A 23,187-nucleotide genomic window follows, 5' to 3' on the forward strand; every position below is an offset into this window, starting at 1 on the left:
CTCCCTCATATAGGTCCCATGCAGTCTCCCTCATATAGGGCCAGCTCTTTCCCCCATATAGGTCCCATGCAGTCTCCCTCATATAGGGTCAGGTCTCTCCCCCATATATGTCCAGCTCTCCCCCATATTGGCCCCATCAATCCCTCATATAGATCCAGCTCTCTGATCCTCCTCCATGCCCAGTAAAAAAAAGTGAAAATATACTTTACCTTGCACTGCAGCCGCTCCCGCGCTGTGGTCCCAGCTCCTCTGTCTTCGGCTGTAAGGCCTAGATGAGCACGTTGTGCGTCATGACGTGATCATTGTAGGTCCGGACGACGAGTGCCGGGCGTCTACACAGGAACGAGACTTCCGGTGTAGCGCTCGGCGGGTTATTTCTATTGTTAGCGCCTGTACGCTTACAATTGAAATAACACAAGGAAATTGTGACACGGGACGGGTAAATGGCCTACGGGGGCCGGATGCGGCCCGTAGTTTGGGGACCCCTGTCCTAGATGCTCCAGGAGGAACAGGAAAAGACATTTTTAATCATCTTGCTCCTGGCAACATTTTGACACAATAAAAATTGACCTTGCAGTGGCTTCTTCTGGAATTGCAGCTACACTTTTAACTGGTGGTAGGACAGTACATTCAACATTCAAGCTACCGCTTAACCTGTCTCACAGTGATAGTCCAGTGTGTAACATTGCTAAGGGATCAGGACAGGCCAAACTGCTTCAAAATTGCAGTGCCATCATTTGGGATGAATTCACCATGTCACACAAGAGGGCTCTGGAAGCGGTTGACAGACTACTCTAAGACTTGGCATGGAAACAATTCTATTATGGGAGGTACAGTAGTTGTTTTGGCTGGTGACTTTCATCAAACACTACCTGTTATTCCAAGGTCAATGTCTGCAGATGAACTTAATGCCTGTCTCAAAGCATCGTACCTTTGGAGACATGTGAAGAAAATATTGCTGCACACAAACATGAGAGTTCACAGGACAGCCGATGATTCTGCTGGACTGTTCTCGAGCCAGCTGCTGAGTATTGGAGATGGCAAGGCACCAGTAAACTCAGCAAATGGACAGATCATGTTTTCAAGCAACTTTTGTAACATTGTGACATCCATTGAGGAGCTAAAAGCAAAGATTTTTCCAAACATTCAATGCAAGTTCAGAAAGTCTGGCTGGCTGTGTGAAAGGGCCATTCTAGCTCAGAATGATAGTGTCAACAAAATAAATATTCAAATTCTAAATCTCCTACCAGGTGTGTGCAGGACCTACAAGTCATTGGATACAGTGACAGACCCTGCTCAAGCATTATTCTATCCTACAGAGTTCCTCAACTACTTGGAACCACAAGGACTTCCTCCACATAACCTCTTTCGTAAACCTGAAGCCCCTATCTGCTGTTGAGAAATTTAGATCCACCAAAGCTGTGTAATGCAACAAGACTTTTGATTAAGAACCTGTTTCCACATGTAATTGAAGCAACCATTTTGACAGGATGTGCCAAAGGAGAGGATGTTTTCATTCCAACAATTCCACTCATTCCATCTGATTTGCCTTTTGATTTTAAACGCCTCCAGTTTCCAGTTTGGCTGGCATTTGCAATGTCCATTAGCAAGGCTAAGGGACAGTCCTTGAAAGTAGCAGGAATCAATTTGCAATCTCCATGCTTTTCTCATGGTCAACTTTATGTGGCCTGTTCAAGAGTTGGAACTGCCAAAAGTCTGTTTCTTTGCACCGGAAGGAAAAACAAAGAATGTTGTTTATCAAAAGGCTCTCGAATAAAGAGTACAGTTGAGGGAACTTCAGGCTCGAGGCACGGGGTTCGGGCTCAGGTGTCTGAGTGATGCGTAGCATTGTGCGCGCTGAGGGAAGTGTATGATTGGCTCTGATTGGCTCAAATTTGATTCACATGCTGCGTTCTAAGATGTCATGTTCATGGAGAAATTAAAAAAAAAAAAAAAGCACCGCCCACCCACCTCTTGAAGTGTTTTCCTGTGGGCTGAAAGCAAAACATTTCCAGAGGTGGGTGGGCGTTTTTGTTTTTTTTGTTTGTTTTTTTATCTCTCCATGCAAAATACATCTCAGAACGCCGAATATAAGTCAAATTTGAGCTGATCACACACTTCTCACAACACACTCAATGCTACGTATCACTCAAGACACTAACTAGCACAGCGCGGTACTCACCAGGGAAAATTTCACGTCATCTTCCAAGCACGAACCCAGAGCCTAAGGTTGGCACATCTCTAATGAGTTCAAGATAAAGTACTTTACATTACTTTGGTAATTAGTTTGTGTTACATATCTGCTGTTGAATATATGATGTGAAATGCTTCTATGACTTTACTTTTTTTAATTTTATTAATAAAATTTTCAGTTTAGTTTGTGACTTTTATCTGCAAAATAATTTTTTGTTAACGCAATTTATTTTGTTATAGTTAAGAATAGACACTTACTATCCCGGGCAACGCCCGGGTACTACAGATAGTAGAAAATAAACAGCAATTAATACAAATTCTTTAACCCAGTCACCCCCGGGCAATTTTCCATTTTCCAAGAGCCACAATGTTTTTATGTTTTCGTCAATATACGATATACTCACAGCAAAAAAGGGCAACCAGTCCAGTTAGCCCAGGCCAACACATCTAATGCACAAACAGGATGCAGACAAACCCCTCAACATGATGGACACTTCACAGGTGCAAGGTAAATTGCACACTAGTGGAGCGCATAGGGCGCTGTTCACACTTGTATGCGCATAGTGTCCAGCCAGCAACCTATTACCACACCCTTACTATTAGATTAGGCGGTTACCCGGACACTACTCACTGCAGCACCTAAGGGACAGATACACCACTATGCACGACCTGTATTAAGAGGCCTGGCTGCACCCCGTATAAAAAAGTGAAAAAAATATATATCAAATATATATGAGGTATTAGTTAGTAAATTGGCCAATGTACATAAGCCTGCAATCCTCATCACGGATCCCAGCGTGTCACCCGCCACCAGGGCCGCTGGCAGAGTTAGATACAGCGCCAGAAGATGGCGCTTCTATGAAAGTGCCATTTTCTGGGGTGGCTGCGGACTGCAATTCACAGTGGGGGGCCCAGAAAGCTTGGGCCAGCCTGCGCTGTGGATTCCAATCCCCAGCTGCCTACCTGACTGGACACAAAAATTAGGCAAAGCCCGCGTTTTTTTTAATTCATGAAATAATTAAAAAAGGACTTTCCGTATATTTTTGGTTCCCCGCCAGGTACAAGTAGACAGCTGGGGGTTGGGTGTGTGCTGTACCTGGCTAGCATACAAAAATATGGCAAAGCCCACATCATCTTTCTTTTTTAGTCTTTTGTCACAAAAACTTTAAAAAAAAAGAAAAAAAAAAGTGCTTCCCTGGATTTTCCATTGCCAGCTATTTTACCATGAAGGCCTGCTGCACAAAGTCTCCTCTTAACAGTTGTTCTAGAGATGCGTCTGCTACTAGAACTCTGTGTGGCATTGACCTCGTCTCTAATCTGAGCTGCTGTTAACCTGCGATTTCTGAGCCAGTTTCTTTATAGCGTTTGATTGTTTTTGCCACTGCACTTGGGGACACTTTCAAAGTTTTCTCAATTTTTCGGACTGACTGACCTTAATTTCTTAAAGTAATGATGGCCACTCGTTTTTTTTTTTTACTTAGCTGCTTTTTTTTTCTTGACGTAATACAAATTCTAACTGTCTATTCAGTAGGACTATCAGCTGTGTATCCACCGGACTTCTGCACAACACAACTGATGGTCCCAACCCCATTTATAAGGCAAGAAATCCCACTTATTAAACCTGACAGGGCACACCTGTGAAGTGAAAACCATTTCCGGTGACTACCTCTTGAAGCTCATCAAGAGAATGCCAAGAGTGTGCAAAGCAGTAATCAAAGCAAAAGGTGGCTACTTTGAAGAACCTAGAATATAAGACATATTTTCAGTTGTTTCACACTTTTTTGTTAAGTATTTCATTCCACATGTGTTAATTCATAGTTTTGATGCCTTCAATGTGAATCTACAGTTTTCAGAGTCATGAAAATAAAGAAAACTCTTTGAATGAGAAGGTTTGATCTGTACTGTACATATACATATACATGCTGCTGAAAAAAATAAAGGAAACTTTTAGAACTAGGATGTGGTATTTTAGTGGTCTCTTTATTTTTTGAGTAGTATATATATAATGTACACAATATATAGTTGTATAAAAATAAATCATTTTAAAAAATTACGTAGCACTTCATGGTATTTTTGATTCTCAGCGAACATAAAGCAGACAGCTACGGGCTGCCACCCCCATCTGCATAGCTTTACCTTGGCTGGCAAATAATAATACAAATAAAATACAGGGAAGCCCATTTTTTTTTAGTTATTTAAAAAAATAATAAAAAAAATGTGTGAGTGCTCCCGCTGTAATTTCTATTGCTAGCTAAGAGTAATCCAAGCAGCTACTGGCTGCTAACCCCCACTGCTTGGTGTTACCTTCACTGGCACAGGCTCCACTGACTTTTTTGATTTGCATATTTCCCAGGGGGCAATGTACCTAGGATTTCACTGTCTTGAGCACCCTCGCTGGCTGCCGGCAGTGTTTTCTCTGGCTGGTCTCCCTGAGATCAGTGATTGTTTTGTTTCATTTTCTTTAAGTGGGAGAATTTGCACAATTGGTGGCTGACTAAATATTATTTTTCCCCACTGTATATATATATATATATATATATATATATATATATATGCACAGGGAGAGAGCTCCTGTGTGTAATAACATTGTTGATCACTATTTCCTGTACACTATACGATAATGTTCATGTTATTAGCATTGTGGTTTTTATTAATGATCAGAATTGTAATATTTAGTCACTACGTGGTGATAATATGTGGTCTGATCATGGTGAGGCAGTATTTATCTTTTATATGTGGTATTATTCGGTCACTTTGTGGAGATAACATGTGGTCTGGTCACAGTGTGGTGGTATTTCTTCCTTGTACATGGCACTATTTGGTCAATATATCGTGGTAATATGTGGCCTGCAGCTGGTGTGGCAGTATTTCTCCCTTACATACTATTCGGTCACTATGATGTGGTAATATGTGATATGATCATGGTGTGGTGGTATCTTTCTCTTGTATGTGATACTATTCGGTTATTATGTGGTGGTTATTTCTGGTCTAGTCATAGTAAGACATTATTTCTTTCTTGTATATGGTAATATGTGGTTAGTATATGGTGGTAAATATGGTTGGGTCATGGTATTTATCTCTTGGATGTGGTATTATTCGGTCATTATGTGATGGTAACATGTGGTCTGATTTTTGGTGTAGTATTTCTCCCTTGTATGTGGTGTTAATATGTGGTCTGTTCATGGTGTGGTGGCACTTCTCCCTTATATGAGGTATTCTTCATGCACTGTGTTGTGGTAATACATCATCTGCTCATGAGGTGGTGGTATATCGCACACATTTGCTTGTGGTTGCTGAGGCCTAAAGTTAGATGGAGCAGACAGTTGAGGTGATAGATGGACAGGTGGTCCTCTTTTTTTAATTTCAGCAGGGTTCGTTTAGAACTAACTTTGAAAACTTGAAGAAAACCCTTTAATACTATTCACCATACTAAATAGTGACTGACAGTGACTGCAACAACATGTACATAATAGGTGGCCATGAGACTACACTGGAGATGAAAATTAGAGAACAACACACTATTTGCTAAATGCTAAGGTTATTGTGTAGTCCTATGTGATTATTTCCTAACATGAGTAAACTAGCAGTATTTCTAGCTTATTTCATAAATTGAATTTATTGTAAAGCACATAATAAAAAATTAAATGAGATAAATGAAAAAGAACAGTGGTCAAAATTAGAAAACACTTTCAGATACCATGTAAGTTATTCGTGTTAATCTGGCACTTGGTGCCAATTTCCTTATGACAAACCCAATGTAACTGGCAGCCTAACTTCCACTGACTTTGTAACGGCACACCATTTTTGCAAAGGAACTGAAACCCACTGGCAGCAGGTTGTCCAGATGAAGGCCAAAGGGGTGACTATCAGCCATTGTAAGAGAAGTTGGTCGTTCCAAGTCTGTGATTTTGAGAATATTGCATCTTTACATCACAAACTATAGTAAGTCAACAAAGAAGGCTGGTCGCCCTCAAAAGACAAATGCAAGATAGGACAGGATAATGCGGAGAATCTGCAAGGGTAATCGTTTCAACACTGCAGCTGGAATTGCTCGCCAGTTCAGCACTGAATAGGGTAAGGATCTGTCTTGTCATACAAAGTCACAACAATTAAGAGCATTTGGACTGAAAGCCCACTCTGCAGTGACCAAACCTCTCATTAGCAGAAAGAATCAAAAGTCTAGACTCACCTTTGGTGAGGAGCATGTTGTGTGGACAGAGAAGTGGTCCACAGTTCTTTTTAGTGATGAAATCAAGTTTAATTTCTTTGGGTCTGATGGGAAACACTATGTTCATCGACAAACTGGGGTAAGACTGTACCCAAAGTGTGTTAAGAAGTCAGTGAAATGTAGTGAAGGAAGTGTCATGGTTTAGGGAATGTTTTCTGCAGCAGGAGATGGACCGCTCATATAGATACATGGCAGAGTGAATGCAAGTGTGTATCAGAACCTTCTTCAATAACATATGGTTCCTTACTTGCATTCATCACTCAATCAGCCAGCAATTTTCATGCAGTACAATGCCTCCTGTCATATAGGAAACAATAAAACCGTGAAATGGCCATCCCAGAGTCCTAATCTACTGTAAACCCAATAGAAAGCCTCTGGAAAATCCTCAGTGACAAAGTTATGGCCAAGAAACCCACAATAGTCAAAATGTATAAGAGACTGGAATAAGAGGGGACAAAAACCACACCAGAGCAGTGTGAGAGACTAGTGATGTCTTGTGGCCGCAGGTGTACTGAAGTCATTCAAAGCAAAGGCCTGTACATTTCCTACTGATTGGTGACTGTTGCTACCTTCAAAAAATTCAGTTATAATTTTTCTTTGTGCTCCAGTCATTGCGGTTCTCTAATTATGATCATCACGCTTTGGGCAAAATAAAGGGTTTATGGTAATAAACTTTGGATCTTTTCTAAAACACTGTTCTAGTGGCATGGTGTACTCCTTAGAAAAAAAAAAACTTCAAATGTTATACTCCCCCGTCACTTCAGGAGGTATCACGGTTGTGATCCAAGATCCCTGAAGGTTCGGGGAATTGACATAGTCCACAGAGGGGTCAGGGGGGGCAATCTACGCAAGACTCTCGCACAACGGGAGTCGAGGTGGATTGTCTCTCTAAATACCCTAGTCCCTTATGGACTTAATAAGATGGTCAGCTACTCTCCTTTTTTATAAAAATAAAATAGCCTCTCCATTCTATGCGCTTTTACATGGAGACATATATCACACTTATGAATTACACATCTAGTGTGTTTTTTATATCTCTCCCTATGTTTGTGCTTTCTCTGCATTTCTGATCCTTTATCCATCTGGCTGCATTATTCAGGGACATGTATTTTTATTCTTATTTTGCTATATTGCATGTGTCTTTTAATATTTCCCTTCTTTGTCATTTGTTATTTTTTCTCTTGTCTAATTTTTCGCTTATGGTTCCTTGTTTTAGATGTAATATGGTCATTATATTGGAAAAACTGTTCTCCTGCATTCTATTGTGCATCGTGATTCCATCTTTCATCCATTGGTGGACTACGTAGATTTTCTACATGAAAATATTTTGTAATTTCTATTTACATGCAATTATTCACTGTTGTACTTTATATGTGACACCTCTGTATACTTACCTGTCTTTGATCTGCATATAGTGTTGTACTGCGGCCGTGCGCCTCCTCCAGTCAGCTGACTGCCGATGTGCACTGTGTGACGGTGCCCACCCTGGTGCGCATGCGCGGGAGTCAGGGAGACGTCCTTTCCTCCCGCGCATGCGCCCTCTAGACGGTGGTGCCCCTGTCTCCTCCTCCCCTCGGCCTCCGCTCCCGATGCATGCGCAGTACCGGCCGCAGTCTGATTTGATTGATTTCACATGTGCTGGCTTAATATAAGGAGCCAGCATGACACATCCGATATATCCCCTCGAAAAAGGCGAAACTGATGTCGGGGCCTCCACCCGCCATCATTCTCCACGCCTCTCTCACCAGGTATTCGGACATAATTTGGATTATCATCAGTGTTTGTGACAGTGATGGACTCTCTGCCGTACACATGTTGATTCCACACGGTCACAGCACTGCCTCCACCATTATAGTCTAACATGTGCAGAGCTATTATTACATCTGCTATTTGTGGCACCCTGCTCTATATTTAATACAAACTTTGTTACATTTGGTTTCATTAAGGCTATGTGCGCACGTTGCGTAAATACATGCAGTTACGCTGCGCTTTGTAGCGCAGCGTAACTGCATGCGTCCTGCGTCCAATGCACAGTCTATGGAGATTGTGCAGGGGCCGTGCGCACGCGGCGTTTAAGAGCGCAGCGCTTCGGCTACTGCCGAAGCGCTGCGTAAAAAGAAGTGACATGTCACTTCTTTCCTGCGCTTTGCCGGCAGCTCCTGCTCTGTCTATGGGAGGAGCTGCAGGCAGAGCGCATGGAATCGGCTTTCACTACGGACATTTCTGCAGCGATTTAAAGCGCACATGTGCTCTTCAGATCGCTGCAGAAATTTCTGCAGTGACTGTACGCAACGTGCGCACATAGCCTTACTCTGCACATTCTACATGTAGTTTGCATGTTATGGTGGTATACTATATCCAATTTTTCCCCTTTGGTATTCCCTGTTTCACAGGTTTATACATCTGGGCTATTCATGCATAATAATGCATATTATGGTGAAATACACCTTATATTTAATATCTCCCCTTTGGTATTCCCTGTCTCACAGGCTTATACATCTGGGCTATTTATGACTCCTTTCCTGGTACCCCCTGTTATATAACTTTTGCCAACTGTTTTTGTTGGTATACAAAAATTCTTTTATATTTAAAGGGAACCAATCATCAGGATTTTCGAGTATAAGCTGCAGCCAGTGCAGTACTGGCACTATCATGCACAGTGTGTACATACCATTGGGGGGCAGCTCGGGTGTTTAGGCAGTGAAATTCATCTTTATAATGTTTGAAATTTCGTGCACTTTTTGATTGACGTGTGCACCTCTCTGTTAATGTCCGGGCGGGTTATGCAGGAGTTCCCCGCCCCCCCACCAGCCTGTTCCTCCCTCTCTCCTGATGTCCGGGCGGGTTATGCACGTGTTCCCCGCCCCCCCGCGCTGCCTGTTCCTCCCTCCCTCCGGCTGAATGTAAAATGCTAATCTTCAGAAACATGGCGCCGGAGTGGGCCTCTGCGCACAGCGCTTATCTCCGGCGCCATGTTTCTGAAGCCCGCATTACACAGCTTGGTGTCTGCAGACTGCAGAACAGCTGATCGGAGGACGCGATCAGCTGTAGCTATGATGACGTGCCGCCTCAGGACACCGGGCCAGGACAGCAGCCTGCCAGCGACATCGGGGGTCAGGTGAGGTAAGTTCACAATGGACTCACATGACCCCGTGACGGCAGTGCTGCGAGACCCGGTCACGGTAGTGATATCGGGTGGCACTGTCTTCACGGGGTCAGGTGAATGAAATTACTAGCACCTGTGATGTCATTGCCCCAGCAGGCACGCACACATTATACACACACATACACACACTATATATATATATACACACACCCACACTGCTGTGTGTGCGCCCCTGCGTTGACCTGGGCTCACCTTCTGAGTTCCAGGTCACTGCAGGAAAGCACTCACAGCTGTGTGTGTGTATAATGTGTGTGTGCGCGCGCGTGTATAATGTGTGTGTGCGCGCGCGCGCGCGTGTATAATGTGTGTGTGCGCGCGCGTGTATAATGTGTGTGCGCGCGCGCGTGTATAATGTGTGTGCGCGCACGCGTGTATAATGTGTGTGCGCGCACGCGTGTATAATGTGTGTGCGCGCACGCGTGTATGTGTGTGCGCGCACGCGTGTATAATGTGTGTGCGCGCACGCGTGTATAATGTGTGTGCGCGCACGCGTGTATAATGTGTGTGCGCGCACGCGTGTATAATGTGTGTGCGCGCACGCGTGTATAATGTGTGTGCGCGCACGCGTGTATAATGTGTGTGCGCGCACGCGTGTATGTGTGTATAGTGTGTGAGTCTGTGTATAGTGTGTGTATAGTGTGTATGTGTGTGTGTGTGTGTATGTGTGTGTGTGTGTGTATGTGTGTGTGTGTGTGTGTGTATAGTGTGTGTGTGTGTGTGTATAGTGTGTGTGTGTATAGTGTGTATAGTGTGTATGTGTGTGTATGTGTGTATGTGTGTGTGTATAGTGTGTGTGTGTGTGTATAGTGTGTGTATAGTGTGTGTGTATAGTGTGTGTATAATGTGTGTGCGCGCGCGTGTGTATAATGTGTGTGTGCGCGTATAATATGTGTGTGTGTGTGCGCGCGCGCCTCTCTGCTGGGGCAATGACGTCACAGGTGGAAGTGAGGGGCTGCTCTCACAATCAATGGGGGACTTTTAGTTCTGCATTAAAGGGGTGGTTCACCCATTTTTTTTTTTCCCCCCAATGATCAGATGATATTGGATCCGGATTGGACGGCGCGGGACCCTAACCCAGGATTACTGCGGAGGGGGGTTTATTTCAATAAAGATGGAGTCACTAATTGTGTTGTGTTTTATTTCTAATAAAAATATTTTTCTGTGTGTTGTGTATTTTTTTTTTTATCATTACTAGAAAATCATGGTGGCCATGTCTAATATTGGCGTGACACCATGAATTTCGGGCTTAGGGCTAGCTGATAATATACAGCTAGCCCTAACTCCATTATTACCTGGCTAGCCACCCGGCATCAGGGCAGCTGGAAGAGTTGGATACAGCGCCAGAAGATGGCGCTTCTATGAAAGCGCCATTTTCTGGGGTGGCTGCGGACTGCAATTCGCAGTGGGGGTGCCCAGAAAGCATAGGCACCCTGCACTGTGGATTCCAATCCCCAGCTGCCTAGTTGTACCCGGCTGGACACCAAAATTAGGCGAAGCTCACGTCATTTTTTTATTTATTATTTCATGAAATTCATGAAATAATTAAAAAAAAAAAAAAAAGGGCTTCTCTATATTTTTGGTTCCCAGCTGGGTACAAATAGGCAGCTGGGGGTTGGGGGCAGCCCGTACCTGCCTGCTGTACCCGGCTAGCATACAAAAATATGGCGAAGCCCACGTCATTTTTTTTTTCTTTTTTGGCAAAAAACTGCATACAGTCCGGGATGGAGTATGCTGAGCCTTGTAGTTCTGCAGCTGCTGTCTTCTCTCCTGCTTACACTAGTGAATGGAGGATACTGAGGCTTGTAGTTCTGCAGCTGCTGTCTGCTCTCCTGTATACACTAGTGAATGGAGGATGCTGAGCCTTGTAGTTCTGCAGCTGCTGTCTGCTCTCATGCATACACTAGTGAATGGAGGATGCTGAGCCTTGTAGTTCTGCTCCCCCTGCCTCTCCCTCCAGCATACAGTCCTGGATAGAGCATGCTGAGCCCTGTAGTTCTGCAGCTGTATGCTCTCCTGCATACACTAGTGGAGAATGAAGAACATATTGAAGAAGGAAATTACTTCAGACCTTTTTTATTTTTTTTTTCTTTCAACAATCTTTCTCTGATAAAAAAAGCATAAAAACACAGAGCAAAAAACGCACCAAAACCCGGTAAAAACGCGTCTGTTGTTTGCCACGTATGGTTTTTTGGGGTTTTTTGACGCAAAAAAACGCACAAAAACACCGCTTAAATAAAACGACGCAGTGTGTGAACTTAGCCAAAATCCACACTGTTACTTGTCATGCATGGGACTACAAGGCTCAGCATCCTCCATCCAGGACTGTATGCAGTTTTTTACCCAAAAAGAAAAAAAAAATGACATGGGCTTCGCCATATTTTTGTATGCTAGCCGGGTACAGCAGGCAGGTACGGGCTGCCCCCAACCCCCAGCTGCCTATTTGTACCCGGCTGGGAACCAAAAATATAGAGAAGCCCTTTTTTTTTTATTTTATTTCATGAATTTCATGAAATAATTTAAAAAAAAAATGACGTGAGCTTCGCCTAATTTTGGTGTCCAGCCGGGTACAACTAGGCAGCTGGGGATTGGAATCCACAGTGAAGGGTGCCCAAGCTTTCTGGGCACCCCCACTGCGAATTGCAGTCCGCAGCCACCCCAGAAAATGGCGCTTTCATAGAAGCGCCATCTTCTGGCGCTGTATCCAACTCTTCTAGCTGCCCTGATGCTGGGTGGCTAGCCGGGTAATAATGGAGTTAGGGCTAGCTGTATATTATCAGCTAGCCCTAAGCCCGAAATTCATGGTGTCACGCCAATATTAGACATGGCCACCATGAATTTCTAGTAATGATAGATAAAAAAAAAAATACACAACACACAGAAAAATATTTTTATTAGAAATAAAACACAACACAATTAGTGACTCCATCTTTATTGAAATAAACACCCCTCCGCAGTAATCCTGGGTTAGGGTCCCGCGCCGTCCAATCCGGATCCAATATCATCTGATCATTGGGGGAAAAAAAAAAAATGGGTGAACCACCCCTTTAATGCAGAACTAAAAGTCCCCCATTGATTGTGAGAGCAGCCCCTCACTTCCACCTGTGACGTCATTGCCCCAGCAGAGTGGCGCGCGCGCGCACACACACACACACACATATTATACGCGCGCACACACATTATACACACGCGCGCACACACACCATACACACACGCGCGCACACACACTATACACACACACACACACTATATACACACACACTATACACACACACACACACACTATACACTATACACCACACACACACTATACACACACACACACACACTATACACTATACAACACACACACTATACACCACACACACACACACTATACAACACACACACACACGCGTGCGCGCGCACACATTATACACGCGTGCGCGCGCACACATTATACACGCGTGCGCGCACACATTATACACGCGTGCGCGCGCACACATTATACACGCGTGCGTGCGCACACATTATACACGCGTGCGCGCGCACACATTATACACGCGTGCGCGCGCACACATTATACACGCGTGCGCGCGCACACATTATACACGCGTGCGCGCGCACACATTATACACGCGTGCGCGCGCACACATTATACACGCGTGCGCGCGCACACATTATACACGCGTGCGCGCGCACACATACACGCGTGCGCGCGCACACATTATACACGCGTGCGCGCGCACACATTATACACGCGTGCGCGCGCACACATTATACACGCGTGCGCGCGCACACATTATACACGCGTGCGCGCGCACACATTATACACGCGTGCGCGCGCACACATTATACACGCGTGCGCGCGCACACATTATACACGCGCGCGCGCGCGCACGCACACACACACACATTATACACACGCGCATACACACATTATACACACACACAGCTGTGAGTGCTTTCCTGCAGTGACCTGGAACTGAGAAGGTGAGCCCAGGTCAACGCAGGGGCGCACACACAGCAGTGTGTGTGTGTATATATATATATATATAGTGTGTGTATGTGTGTGTATAATGTGTGCGTGCCTGCTGGGGCAATGACATCACAGGTGCTAGTAATTTCATTCACCTGACCCCGTGAAGACAGTGCCACCCGATATCACTACCGTGACCGGGTCTCGCAGCACTGCCGTCACGGGGTCATGTGAGTCCATTGTGAACTTACCTCACCTGACCCCCGATGTCGCTGGCAGGCTGCTGTCCTGGCCCGGTGTCCTGAGGCGGCACGTCATCATAGCTACAGCTGATCGCGTCCTCCGATCAGCTGTTCTGCAGTCTGCAGACACCAAGCTGTGTAATGCGGGCTTCAGAAACATGGCGCCGGAGATAAGCGCTGTGCGCAGAGGCCCACTCCGGCGCCATGTTTCTGAAGATTAGCATTTTACATTCAGCCGGAGGGAGGGAGGAACAGGCAGCGCGGGGGGGGCGGGGAACACGTGCATAACCCGCCCGGACATCAGGAGAGAGGGAGGAACAGGCTGGTGGGGGGGCGGGGAACTCCTGCATAACCCGCCCGGACATTAACAGAGAGGTGCACACGTCAATCAAAAAGTGCACGAAATTTCAAACTTTATAAAGATGAATTTCACTGCCTAAACACCCGAGCTGCCCCCTGATGGTATGTACACACTGTGCATGATAGTGCCAGTACTGCACTGGCTGCAGCTTATACTCGAAAATCCTGATGATTGGTTCCCTTTAATATCTTCCCTTTGGTATTCCCTGTTTTCAGGTTTATACATCTGGGCTATACACAAAAATATTTTTGATTCCCTTAAGGTATCCCCTGTTATATCACTGGTCAAACTGACTTTTTCATAGGTTTTCCCTGTTATTCAGGCCTGTACAACTGGCATATATATAAACACATTTTGTGTGATTTTCCTTGGGTTTCCCTGTTAAAAAGGCCATCTGACCTCTATTATTTATCCCATTTGAGATTATTAACACCTTTGGGTATCCCCTGTTATAAAGGCCTCTTTAACTTGAGTAACACACTTTGACCCTGTGTGCCCCTCACTGTCATAAATTGTTAAAACCTCTTGTTTCCCAGGGGTTATTGATTTCACCTTGTTTTGGCCATTACCTGGCATATAACTACCATCTTATACTCTTTGGCGTTTATATCTTGTTGTTTTTTATGGACCTACAGTGCCTACAAGTAGTATTCAACCCCCTGCAGATTTAGCAGGTTTACACATTCGGAATTAACTTGGCATTGTGACATTTGGACTGTAGATCAGCCTGGAAGTGTGAAATGCACTGCAGCAAAAAAGAATGTTATTTCTTTTTTTATTTTTTTTTTTTAAATTGTGAAAAGTTTATTCAGAGGGTCATTTATTATTCAACCCCTCAAACCACAAGAATTCTGTTTGGTTCCCCTAAAGTATTTTGAAGTATTTCAGGCACATAGAACAATGAGCTTCACATGTTTGGATTAATTATCTCTTTTTCCAGCCTTTTCTGACTAATTAAGACCCTCCCCAAACTTGTGAACAGCACTCATACTTGGTCAACTTGGGAAAGACAAAGGAGCACTCCAAGGCCATCAGAGACAAGATCGTGGAGGGTCACAAGGCTGTCAAGGGGTACAAAACCCTTTCCAAGGAGTTGGGCCTACCTGTCTCCACTGTTGGGAGCATCATCCGGAAGTGGAAGGCTTATGGAACTATTGTTAGCCTTCCACGGCCTGGACAGCCTTTGAAAGTTTCCACCCGTGCCGAGGCCAGGCTTGTCCGAAGAGTCAAGGCTAACCCAAGGACAACAAGGAAGGAGCTCCGGGAAGATCTCATGGCAGTGGGGACATTGGTTTCAGTCAATACCATAAGTAACGTACTCCACCGCAATGGTCTCCGTTCCAGACGAGCCCGTAAGGTACCTTTACTTTCAAAGCGTCATGTCAAGGCTCGTCTACAGTTTGCTCATGATCACTTGGAGGACTCTGAGACAGACTGGTTGAAGGTTCTCTGGTCTGATGAGACCAAGTTCGAGATCTTTGGTGCCAACCACACACGTGACGTTTGGAGACTGGATGGCACTGCATACGACCCCAAGAATACTATCCCTACAGTCAAGCATGGTGGTGGCAGCATCATGCTGTGGGGCTGTTTCTCAGCCAAGGGGCCTGGCCATCTGGTCCGCATCCATGGGAAGATGGATAGCACGGCCTACCTGGAGATTTTGGCCAAGAACCTCCGCTCCTCCGTCAAGGATCTTAAGATGGGTCGTCATTTCATCTTCCAACAAGACAACGACCCAAAGCACACAGCCAAGAAAACCAAGGCCTGGTTCAAGAGGGAAAAAATCAAGGTGTTGCAGTGGCCTAGTCAGTCTCCTGACCTTAACCCAATTGAAAACTTGTGGAAGGAGCTCAAGATTAAAGTCCACATGAGACACCCAAAGAACCTAGATAACTTGGAGAAGATCTGCATGGAGGAGTGGGCCAAGATAACTCCAGAGACCTGTGCCGGCCTGATCAGGTCTTATAAAAGACGATTATTAGCTGTAATTGCAAACAAGGGTTATTCCACAAAATATTAAACCTAGGGGTTGAATAATAATTGACCCACACTTTTATGTTGAAAATTTATTAAAATTTAACTGAGCAATATAACTTGTTGGTTTGTAAGATTTATGCATCTGTTAATAAATCCTGCTCTTGTTTGAAGTTTGCAGGCTCTAACTTATTTGCATCTTATCAAACCTGCTAAATCTGCAGGGGGTTGAAGACTACTTGTAGGCACTGTAATTGACTTTTGATTTCTTTGTTATTTATCTGGATCCATGTTGAACACAATATTATATACTCTATAGTGGTGGTATGGGTATTTTTTATGCATTATCATGTCTCCAACTTTTATTGTCTAGCTCTTCCACACCACTGTGACCACTATACCTTGTCTTGCTGATTTGTTTTTGACAAATAATTTTGGTATTTCTTATATTGCATTTTATTCTATTTAATAAAAATCATATTATTGCATATAATTTTGTGCCTTTTCATCCTCGTTCTCCTTGTTTGAAATGTTGCTCAATGTAGATTACATTTATTTCTGAAAAAAGCAAGTGATCAAACATTGCTCTCTAATTTTGATCTCCAGTGTATACATGAAAGTATAGGCATGGAAAGAAGGACAAAGAGCTTTTACTTGTAGGTACTATTACTTATATTTTGTGGTTGAGGAAAGTGGGTGAAAATGGGTTGTGGCTAACGTAATGGGCATGATATTAAATGGCCATGATTTACTAAGACAAGCAGGAAACCTGTTGTTAAAAATTTGAATCACACCCCTGACGATGTGGTCCGATTATGCACTGTGATGTCCGGACTGGCTGTAGGTCTCCTAAACAGTACTTAATAGCATCATATATGTCTATGAAGCTTTTAAGGGTGAAACAGTAGACTTGTGGCCAGTCTGTACATCATAGTCCATATTCAGACAGCATTTCAGTGACTTATGTATTTGGACTTCAGGTTACACTTTAATTTCTGAACTGTAGATCATATTTACATGATATTTAGAAAATTCCTGAATCAGAAGATAACTCACCAAATGTCTAAATTCTGCAGCTAGGCAACCATTTGTTGATTCCTCCATGTTCATTACTTTTGTGTTTGTGCCTAAAATATTGAATTTCCGGAACCTTAAAAATAAGAAAAAGAAAAAAAAAATATTCAGTTATGAGGAAATTTCTCTACTTCATACTTTTTAATGTAGAATTTCTGAAAAAGTACGCCTACTAAGTGAACCAGTATAGTACAAAATTAGTACATTGATGTGTCGAATGCAACATCCAGAGATAAATCTGGTACATGTTCAGAAAGTTCACACTGTCTACACGTTAGACAGGTTTAGTAATTTTGCCTCAATGTGTGGTTTTCACCTTAATTGGTTCTTGCCCCAAAGTTTATGTTAAGCAGTCAATTGTACAAATGCATTAAAGAAAGAAAGACCTTAGGAGTTATCAGGTGGAAACGAGGCTAATAAAATGGCACACAGAGCCTTCGTGGCTTAACATGTTACATTTAAATTTGCGTTATTTTGACCTGCCCAGTGGTCCTGCATTGGAGATTTAATGGGCCTTGTTATTTAGAGCAAATTATTATGGTCTCTACCAAAGCAACTGAGGGTAATAATGCATATAAGCCTAAAGACATGTGAACAGAGAATGTGAGAAATGACGCTTTGGGAAATACCATAACAATTAGCACTTAAATAAAAGGCCTATATCTTTGTGTTGTGAATTGAAACAATGATAAAGAAAGAGAGAAAAAAAAAAAAAAAAAAAAAGAATACTAAAGAAAGCATTGGACAAAACCTGACTTGGTGACGGGGACTTTTTAACCCCTTAAAGACGAAGCCAGTTTTGTATTTAATGCCCATGCAATTTTTTGCAATTCTGACTAGTGTCACTTTCAGAGATTTTCAGCGGATCCTAGTGATTCTGAGATTATTTTTTCGTGACATATTGTACTTCATGATAAAGGTAAATTTAGGAAGATATTTTTTGCTTTTATTTGTGAAAAAAATGGAAATTTGATGAAAATGTTTAAACATTTCTCAATTTTCAAACTTTTAATTTTTATGCCCATAAATCCGAGAGTCCTGTCACACAAAATAGTTAATAAATAACAATTCTCACATGTCTAATTTACATCAGCACAGGTTTTGAAACAACATTTTTTGGGGTTAGGAAGTTAGAAAAGTTCAAAGTTCATCAGCAATTTTCCATTTTTTCAACAAAATTTCCCAAACCATTATTTTAGGGAGCACATCACATTTGAAGTGACTTTGAGAGGCCTTAGTGACAGAAAATACCCTAAAGTGACACCATTCTAAAAACTGCACCTCTCAAAGTACTCAAAACCACATGCAAGTTTATTAACCCTTAAGGTGCTTCACAGAAACTAAAGCAATGTGGAATGAAAAAAAGCAAAAAATAAAATTTTACCTAAAAATGTTGCTCTACACCAAATTTATTCACTTTTAGAAGAAATAACACAACAAAATCGACCCCAAAACTTGTTAGACACTTTCTTATGAATGCGCCGATACCCCACATGTGGTAAGAAACCTCTGTTTGGACAAATGGCAGGACCCAGAACAGAAGGAGCAATATATGAATTTTGGAAAGCAAATTTGGCTGAAACAGATTGCGGGCACCACGTTGAATTTACAGGTCCGCTAAGGTACCTAAATAGCAGAAAACCCTCACAAAAGACCCCATTTTGGAAACTAGACCCCTCAAGGCTTCTATATAGGTGTATAGTGAGCATTGTGAACCCACAGGTACTTCACAGATTTTGCTAACGTTAGGTTGTCATATTGAAAATTTTCATTTTTTTCTCAAAAATGTTGCTTTAGCATCAATTTTCTCACTTTTCAAGAGGTAATTCCAAAAATCGGACCCCAAAGTTTGTTACCCACTTTCTTATGAGCGTGGTGATACCTCACTTGTGGTCAGAAACCTTTGTTTGGACAAATAGGAGGGCTTGGAATGGAAGGAGCAATATTTGAATTTTGGAAAGCAAATTTGGCTGAAAAAGATTGCAGGTACCATGTTGCATTTGTATGGCCCCTAAGGTACGTAAACAGCAGAAACCCCCACAAGCGATCCCATTTTCGAAACAAGGCCCCCCAAGGAATTTACCCAGATGCCTGGCGAGTACCCTGAACCCCCAGGTATTTCACAGCATTTTATAACGTTCAGCCATGAAAATAAAAAAATAAAATGTTACCACAAAATTGTTACTTCAACCAGATAGCTTTTTTTTCACAAGAGTAACAGGAAAAAATTCACCATAAAATGTATTGTGCAATTTCTCCTCAGTTTGGCAATACCTCATATGTGGTGGAAATAACCTAATTGGGCACATGGCAGGGCTCGGAAGGGAAGGAGCGCCTTTTGACTGAAAAATTGACTGGAATCAATAGCGGACGCCATGTTGCATTTGGAGAGCCCCTGAGGTGCCTACACAGTGAAGCTCCCCAACATGTAGTCACATTTTGGAAAATAGACCCCTCAAGGATTTTATTTAGATGTTTGGTGAGTACCCTGAACCCCCTGGTGCTTTACAGAATTTTATAACGTTGAGCCGTGAAAATAAAAAAAAAATAATTTTTTACCACAAAATTGTTACTTAAACCAGATAGCTTTTTTCACAAAGGTAACAGAAAAAAATGCACCTTGAAATTTATTATCCAATTTCTCCTGAGTTCGCCGATACCTCATATGTGGTGGAAATCAACTGTTTGGGTACACGGCAGGGCTCGGAAGGAAAGGAGCGCCATTTGACTGCAAAATTGGCAGGAATCAATAGTGAACACCATGTTGCATTAAGAGACCCCCTGAGGTGCCTAAACAGTGGAGCTTCCACACAAGTGACCCCATTCTGGAAACTAGACCCCTCAAGGATTTTATTTAGCGGTATAGTGTGAACTTTGAACCCACAGGTACTTCATAGAATTTGATAACCTTAGGTAGTCATATTGAAACTTTTAATTTTTTTCAGAAAAATGTTGCTTTAGCACCAAATTTCTCACTTTTTCAAGTGAAAATACCAGAAAGTGGACCACACAGTTTGTTATCCGATTTCATATGAGCGCAGTGATACCCCATATGTGGCAAAAAAACTCTGTTTGGGCAAATAGGGCTCGGAACGGAAGAAGCATGATCTGAATTATGTAAAAGTTGAAATAAATTGTGGGAACCATGTCGCATTTGCAGGGCCCCTAGGGTACCTATACAGCAGAACCCCCCACAAGTGACCCCATTTTGGAAACTAGACCCTTCAAGCACTTTATTCAGGGGTATAGTGAGAATTTTGAATCTACAGATACTTCACAAAAATGTTGCTGTAGCTCCAAATTTATCACTTTCAGGCTATGTGCCCATGATCTGGCGACACTGTGTCTAGGATGCAATACCAGCCCTCCTGCGGAGATGTAGGTGTTGTCCACGGGAGAACGCAGCTGCCTGTGCATACAGTCCACGTTCGGGCCGCTGCGGACTTTATTCTCCCTCTGATGAACACTTTAGTCTCTGCAGCATAAATTGACATGCTGCTGCTCAGGAATCCGCGCCGCAGGTCAGTTTATGCTGCAGAGAAAAGAAGTGAAGTGCGCAGAAGATTTCTAAACATCCTTCCACTGTGCTTGTACTGCACAACGCAGCGTTATGGATGAAGCGACAAAAACTGCATCCAAAACGCTGCAAATCCTGATTGTGGGTACACAGCCTAAAAACCTAGGATGGATGGATGGATGTCTAACACATATATAATGTTCCACCCCCTGCATATTATAAGCTGGCGCCCGTTAGTGACTTTCATTGTGCTTAGCCTTGTATTTAGGCCAAATATAAATAATTAATTAAAAAAAAACGACGTTGGGTCCCCCCATTTTTGATAGCCAGCTAGGGTAAAGCAGACGGCTGCAGCCAGTAGACCACAGCTTCACCTTGGCTGGTGGCACAATTTGGAGGTCACCCCAGGCTGTTTTTTAAAATTATTATTTAAATAATTAAACAAAAAAAAAAAAAAGTGGCGTCCCCCCAAATTGGATTACCAGCCAAGGTAAAGTGGACAGCTGTGATCTGGTATTATCAAGGTGGGAAGGGCCATGGTTATTTGGCCCTTCCCAGCCTAAAAATAGCAGGCCACAGCCACTCCAGAAGTGGCGCATGCATTAGATGCGCCACTCCTAGTGCTTCGTCCCAGCTCATCCCGCTGCCCTGGTGCGGTGGCAAACGGGGTAATATAAGGGGTTGATACCAGCTGTGTAATGTCACCTGCCATCAAGCCCAGCGGTTAGTGATGTCACGGTGTCTATCAGATACCCGACATCACTAACTGGCAGTAATAAAAAAAAAATAGACAAAAAAAATGTATTTGAAAAAACACTCCCCAACACATTCCCTCTTTCACCAATTTTTTTGAAAAAAGAAAAAAAAAATCCAGTCCGCCGTAATTCATTTTGGAGGTCTCACGACGATTCTGCACCTTCCAGAATAATATGGGGTGCACGCTTAGGAAACGTACACCCTATTTTCTAAAACTGCAGACCCTCCATGTGAGGAGAGTGGCTGCAGTGACATAATACTGCACTCACCCTCCCCGGGTCTACACCGGGGCTGTGTGAGCAGCAGTAACTTTAGTATCCCTGCTTAGCAGGGAGCCGGCGCTGAGAGCATCCCTCTGCGCATGCGGCCAACATGTGCATGAAGAGGAGGAGGGATCGCAGGGGATCACCGCTGCAAGGAGGTAAGGGAGACCAGGGGACGACTGAAACAGAGCTGGAGGGGACCTGGGAACGACATTTCTGTTGCATCTGAGATGTCACATAAAATCAAAAGGAGGCTGAATGCAGCGTCCACCATTTTGGCTAGCCAGGAGGGGGTTGGGGGCCGGGAGGGGGAGCACTCTGACCACACCGGGGAACCAGAGGGGACCGGGGGAGGTGATTTATCTCCTATCTGATATGTTTTATCATGCCAGGTAGGAGATAAATCATTTTTGTACCGGCGCTGACAGTTACTATCACGTCATCACGGTATATGGTGTATAACGGGGATCACGTGATCGGGGACCGGAAAAAAACGGCCTGAATTGTGATTTCCAGGGTCTCAGCTAACCCCGGTAGCTGAAACTCCGGCGATTTTCCGTCGCTGGGGGGCGCTATTCACTTATTTCTGACCGCCATAAAAAAGCAGGGGAAAGGAATAAGTACCCACTTCTGCCGCCGTTAAAAGGTGTATCGGCGATCGTTAAGGGGTCCACTTCCTATCTGACACACACTGACGCGGATTCATGCTGTTGCTGACAGCTCTGCCTCATACTCCAGTGACATAACGTGGCTTATCAGCGCCAAGGGCAGAGCTACATATTTCCTATCCTGAACCCATGAACCTGTCAGTTTACCTGTAGATCCTTACCAACAATTATGTGTGAACCCCCTAATCCCCAAGCACATGTTTATAATTTGCAAAATATTGATGAAGTTATAGATTGTGCTATTTGACCTCTTATGCCTGCTTTACACGCTTCAATAAATCTTTCAATCCGTCGTCGGGGTCAAGTTGTAAGTGACGCACATCCTGCATCGTTTGTGACGTATTTGCGTGTGACACCTACGTGCAATCAAGATTGAACGAAAATACGGTGATCGCATACACGTCGTTTATTCCTCATACATTGGACGTTTTGTTGTATGAACCTAGTCAATTGAAACGTGTGACATTCCTCATACGATTGTAAATAAACACACACACCCGAAAAAATCCTTTATTAGAAATAAAAAAACAAACATATACCCTGGTTCACCACTATAATAAGCCCGAAAAAGCCCTCCATGTCCGGCGTAATCCAGGATGCTCCAGCGTCGCTTCCAGCTCTGCTGCATGGAGGTGACCGGAGCTGCAGCAGACACCGCCGCTCCTGTCACCTCCACGCAGCAAATTAAGACAGCCGCGCGATCAGCTGAGCTGTCACTGAGGTTACCCGCGGCCACCGCTGGATCCAGTGACAGCGGGTAACCTCGGTGACAGCTCAGCTGATCGCG

The 23,187-nt window shown here is 43.6% G+C and overlaps 1 protein-coding gene across 1 annotated transcript in view; it reads right to left on the minus strand.

Annotated features, from left to right (window-relative positions):
- The window catches only part of STAT1 (signal transducer and activator of transcription 1), an 801,166-nt gene that overhangs the window by 352,814 nt on the left and 425,165 nt on the right, over nt 1–23,187 (minus strand). The window contains exon 13 of the mRNA XM_075317825.1: nt 17,179–17,272. Within this exon, the coding sequence (XP_075173940.1) occupies nt 17,179–17,272 (94 nt within the window). The remainder of the gene's footprint in view (nt 1–17,178; nt 17,273–23,187) is intronic.

Source organism: Anomaloglossus baeobatrachus, chromosome 7, assembly GCF_048569485.1.
Source record: "Anomaloglossus baeobatrachus isolate aAnoBae1 chromosome 7, aAnoBae1.hap1, whole genome shotgun sequence".
Taxonomy (NCBI): Eukaryota; Metazoa; Chordata; class Amphibia; order Anura; family Aromobatidae; genus Anomaloglossus; species Anomaloglossus baeobatrachus.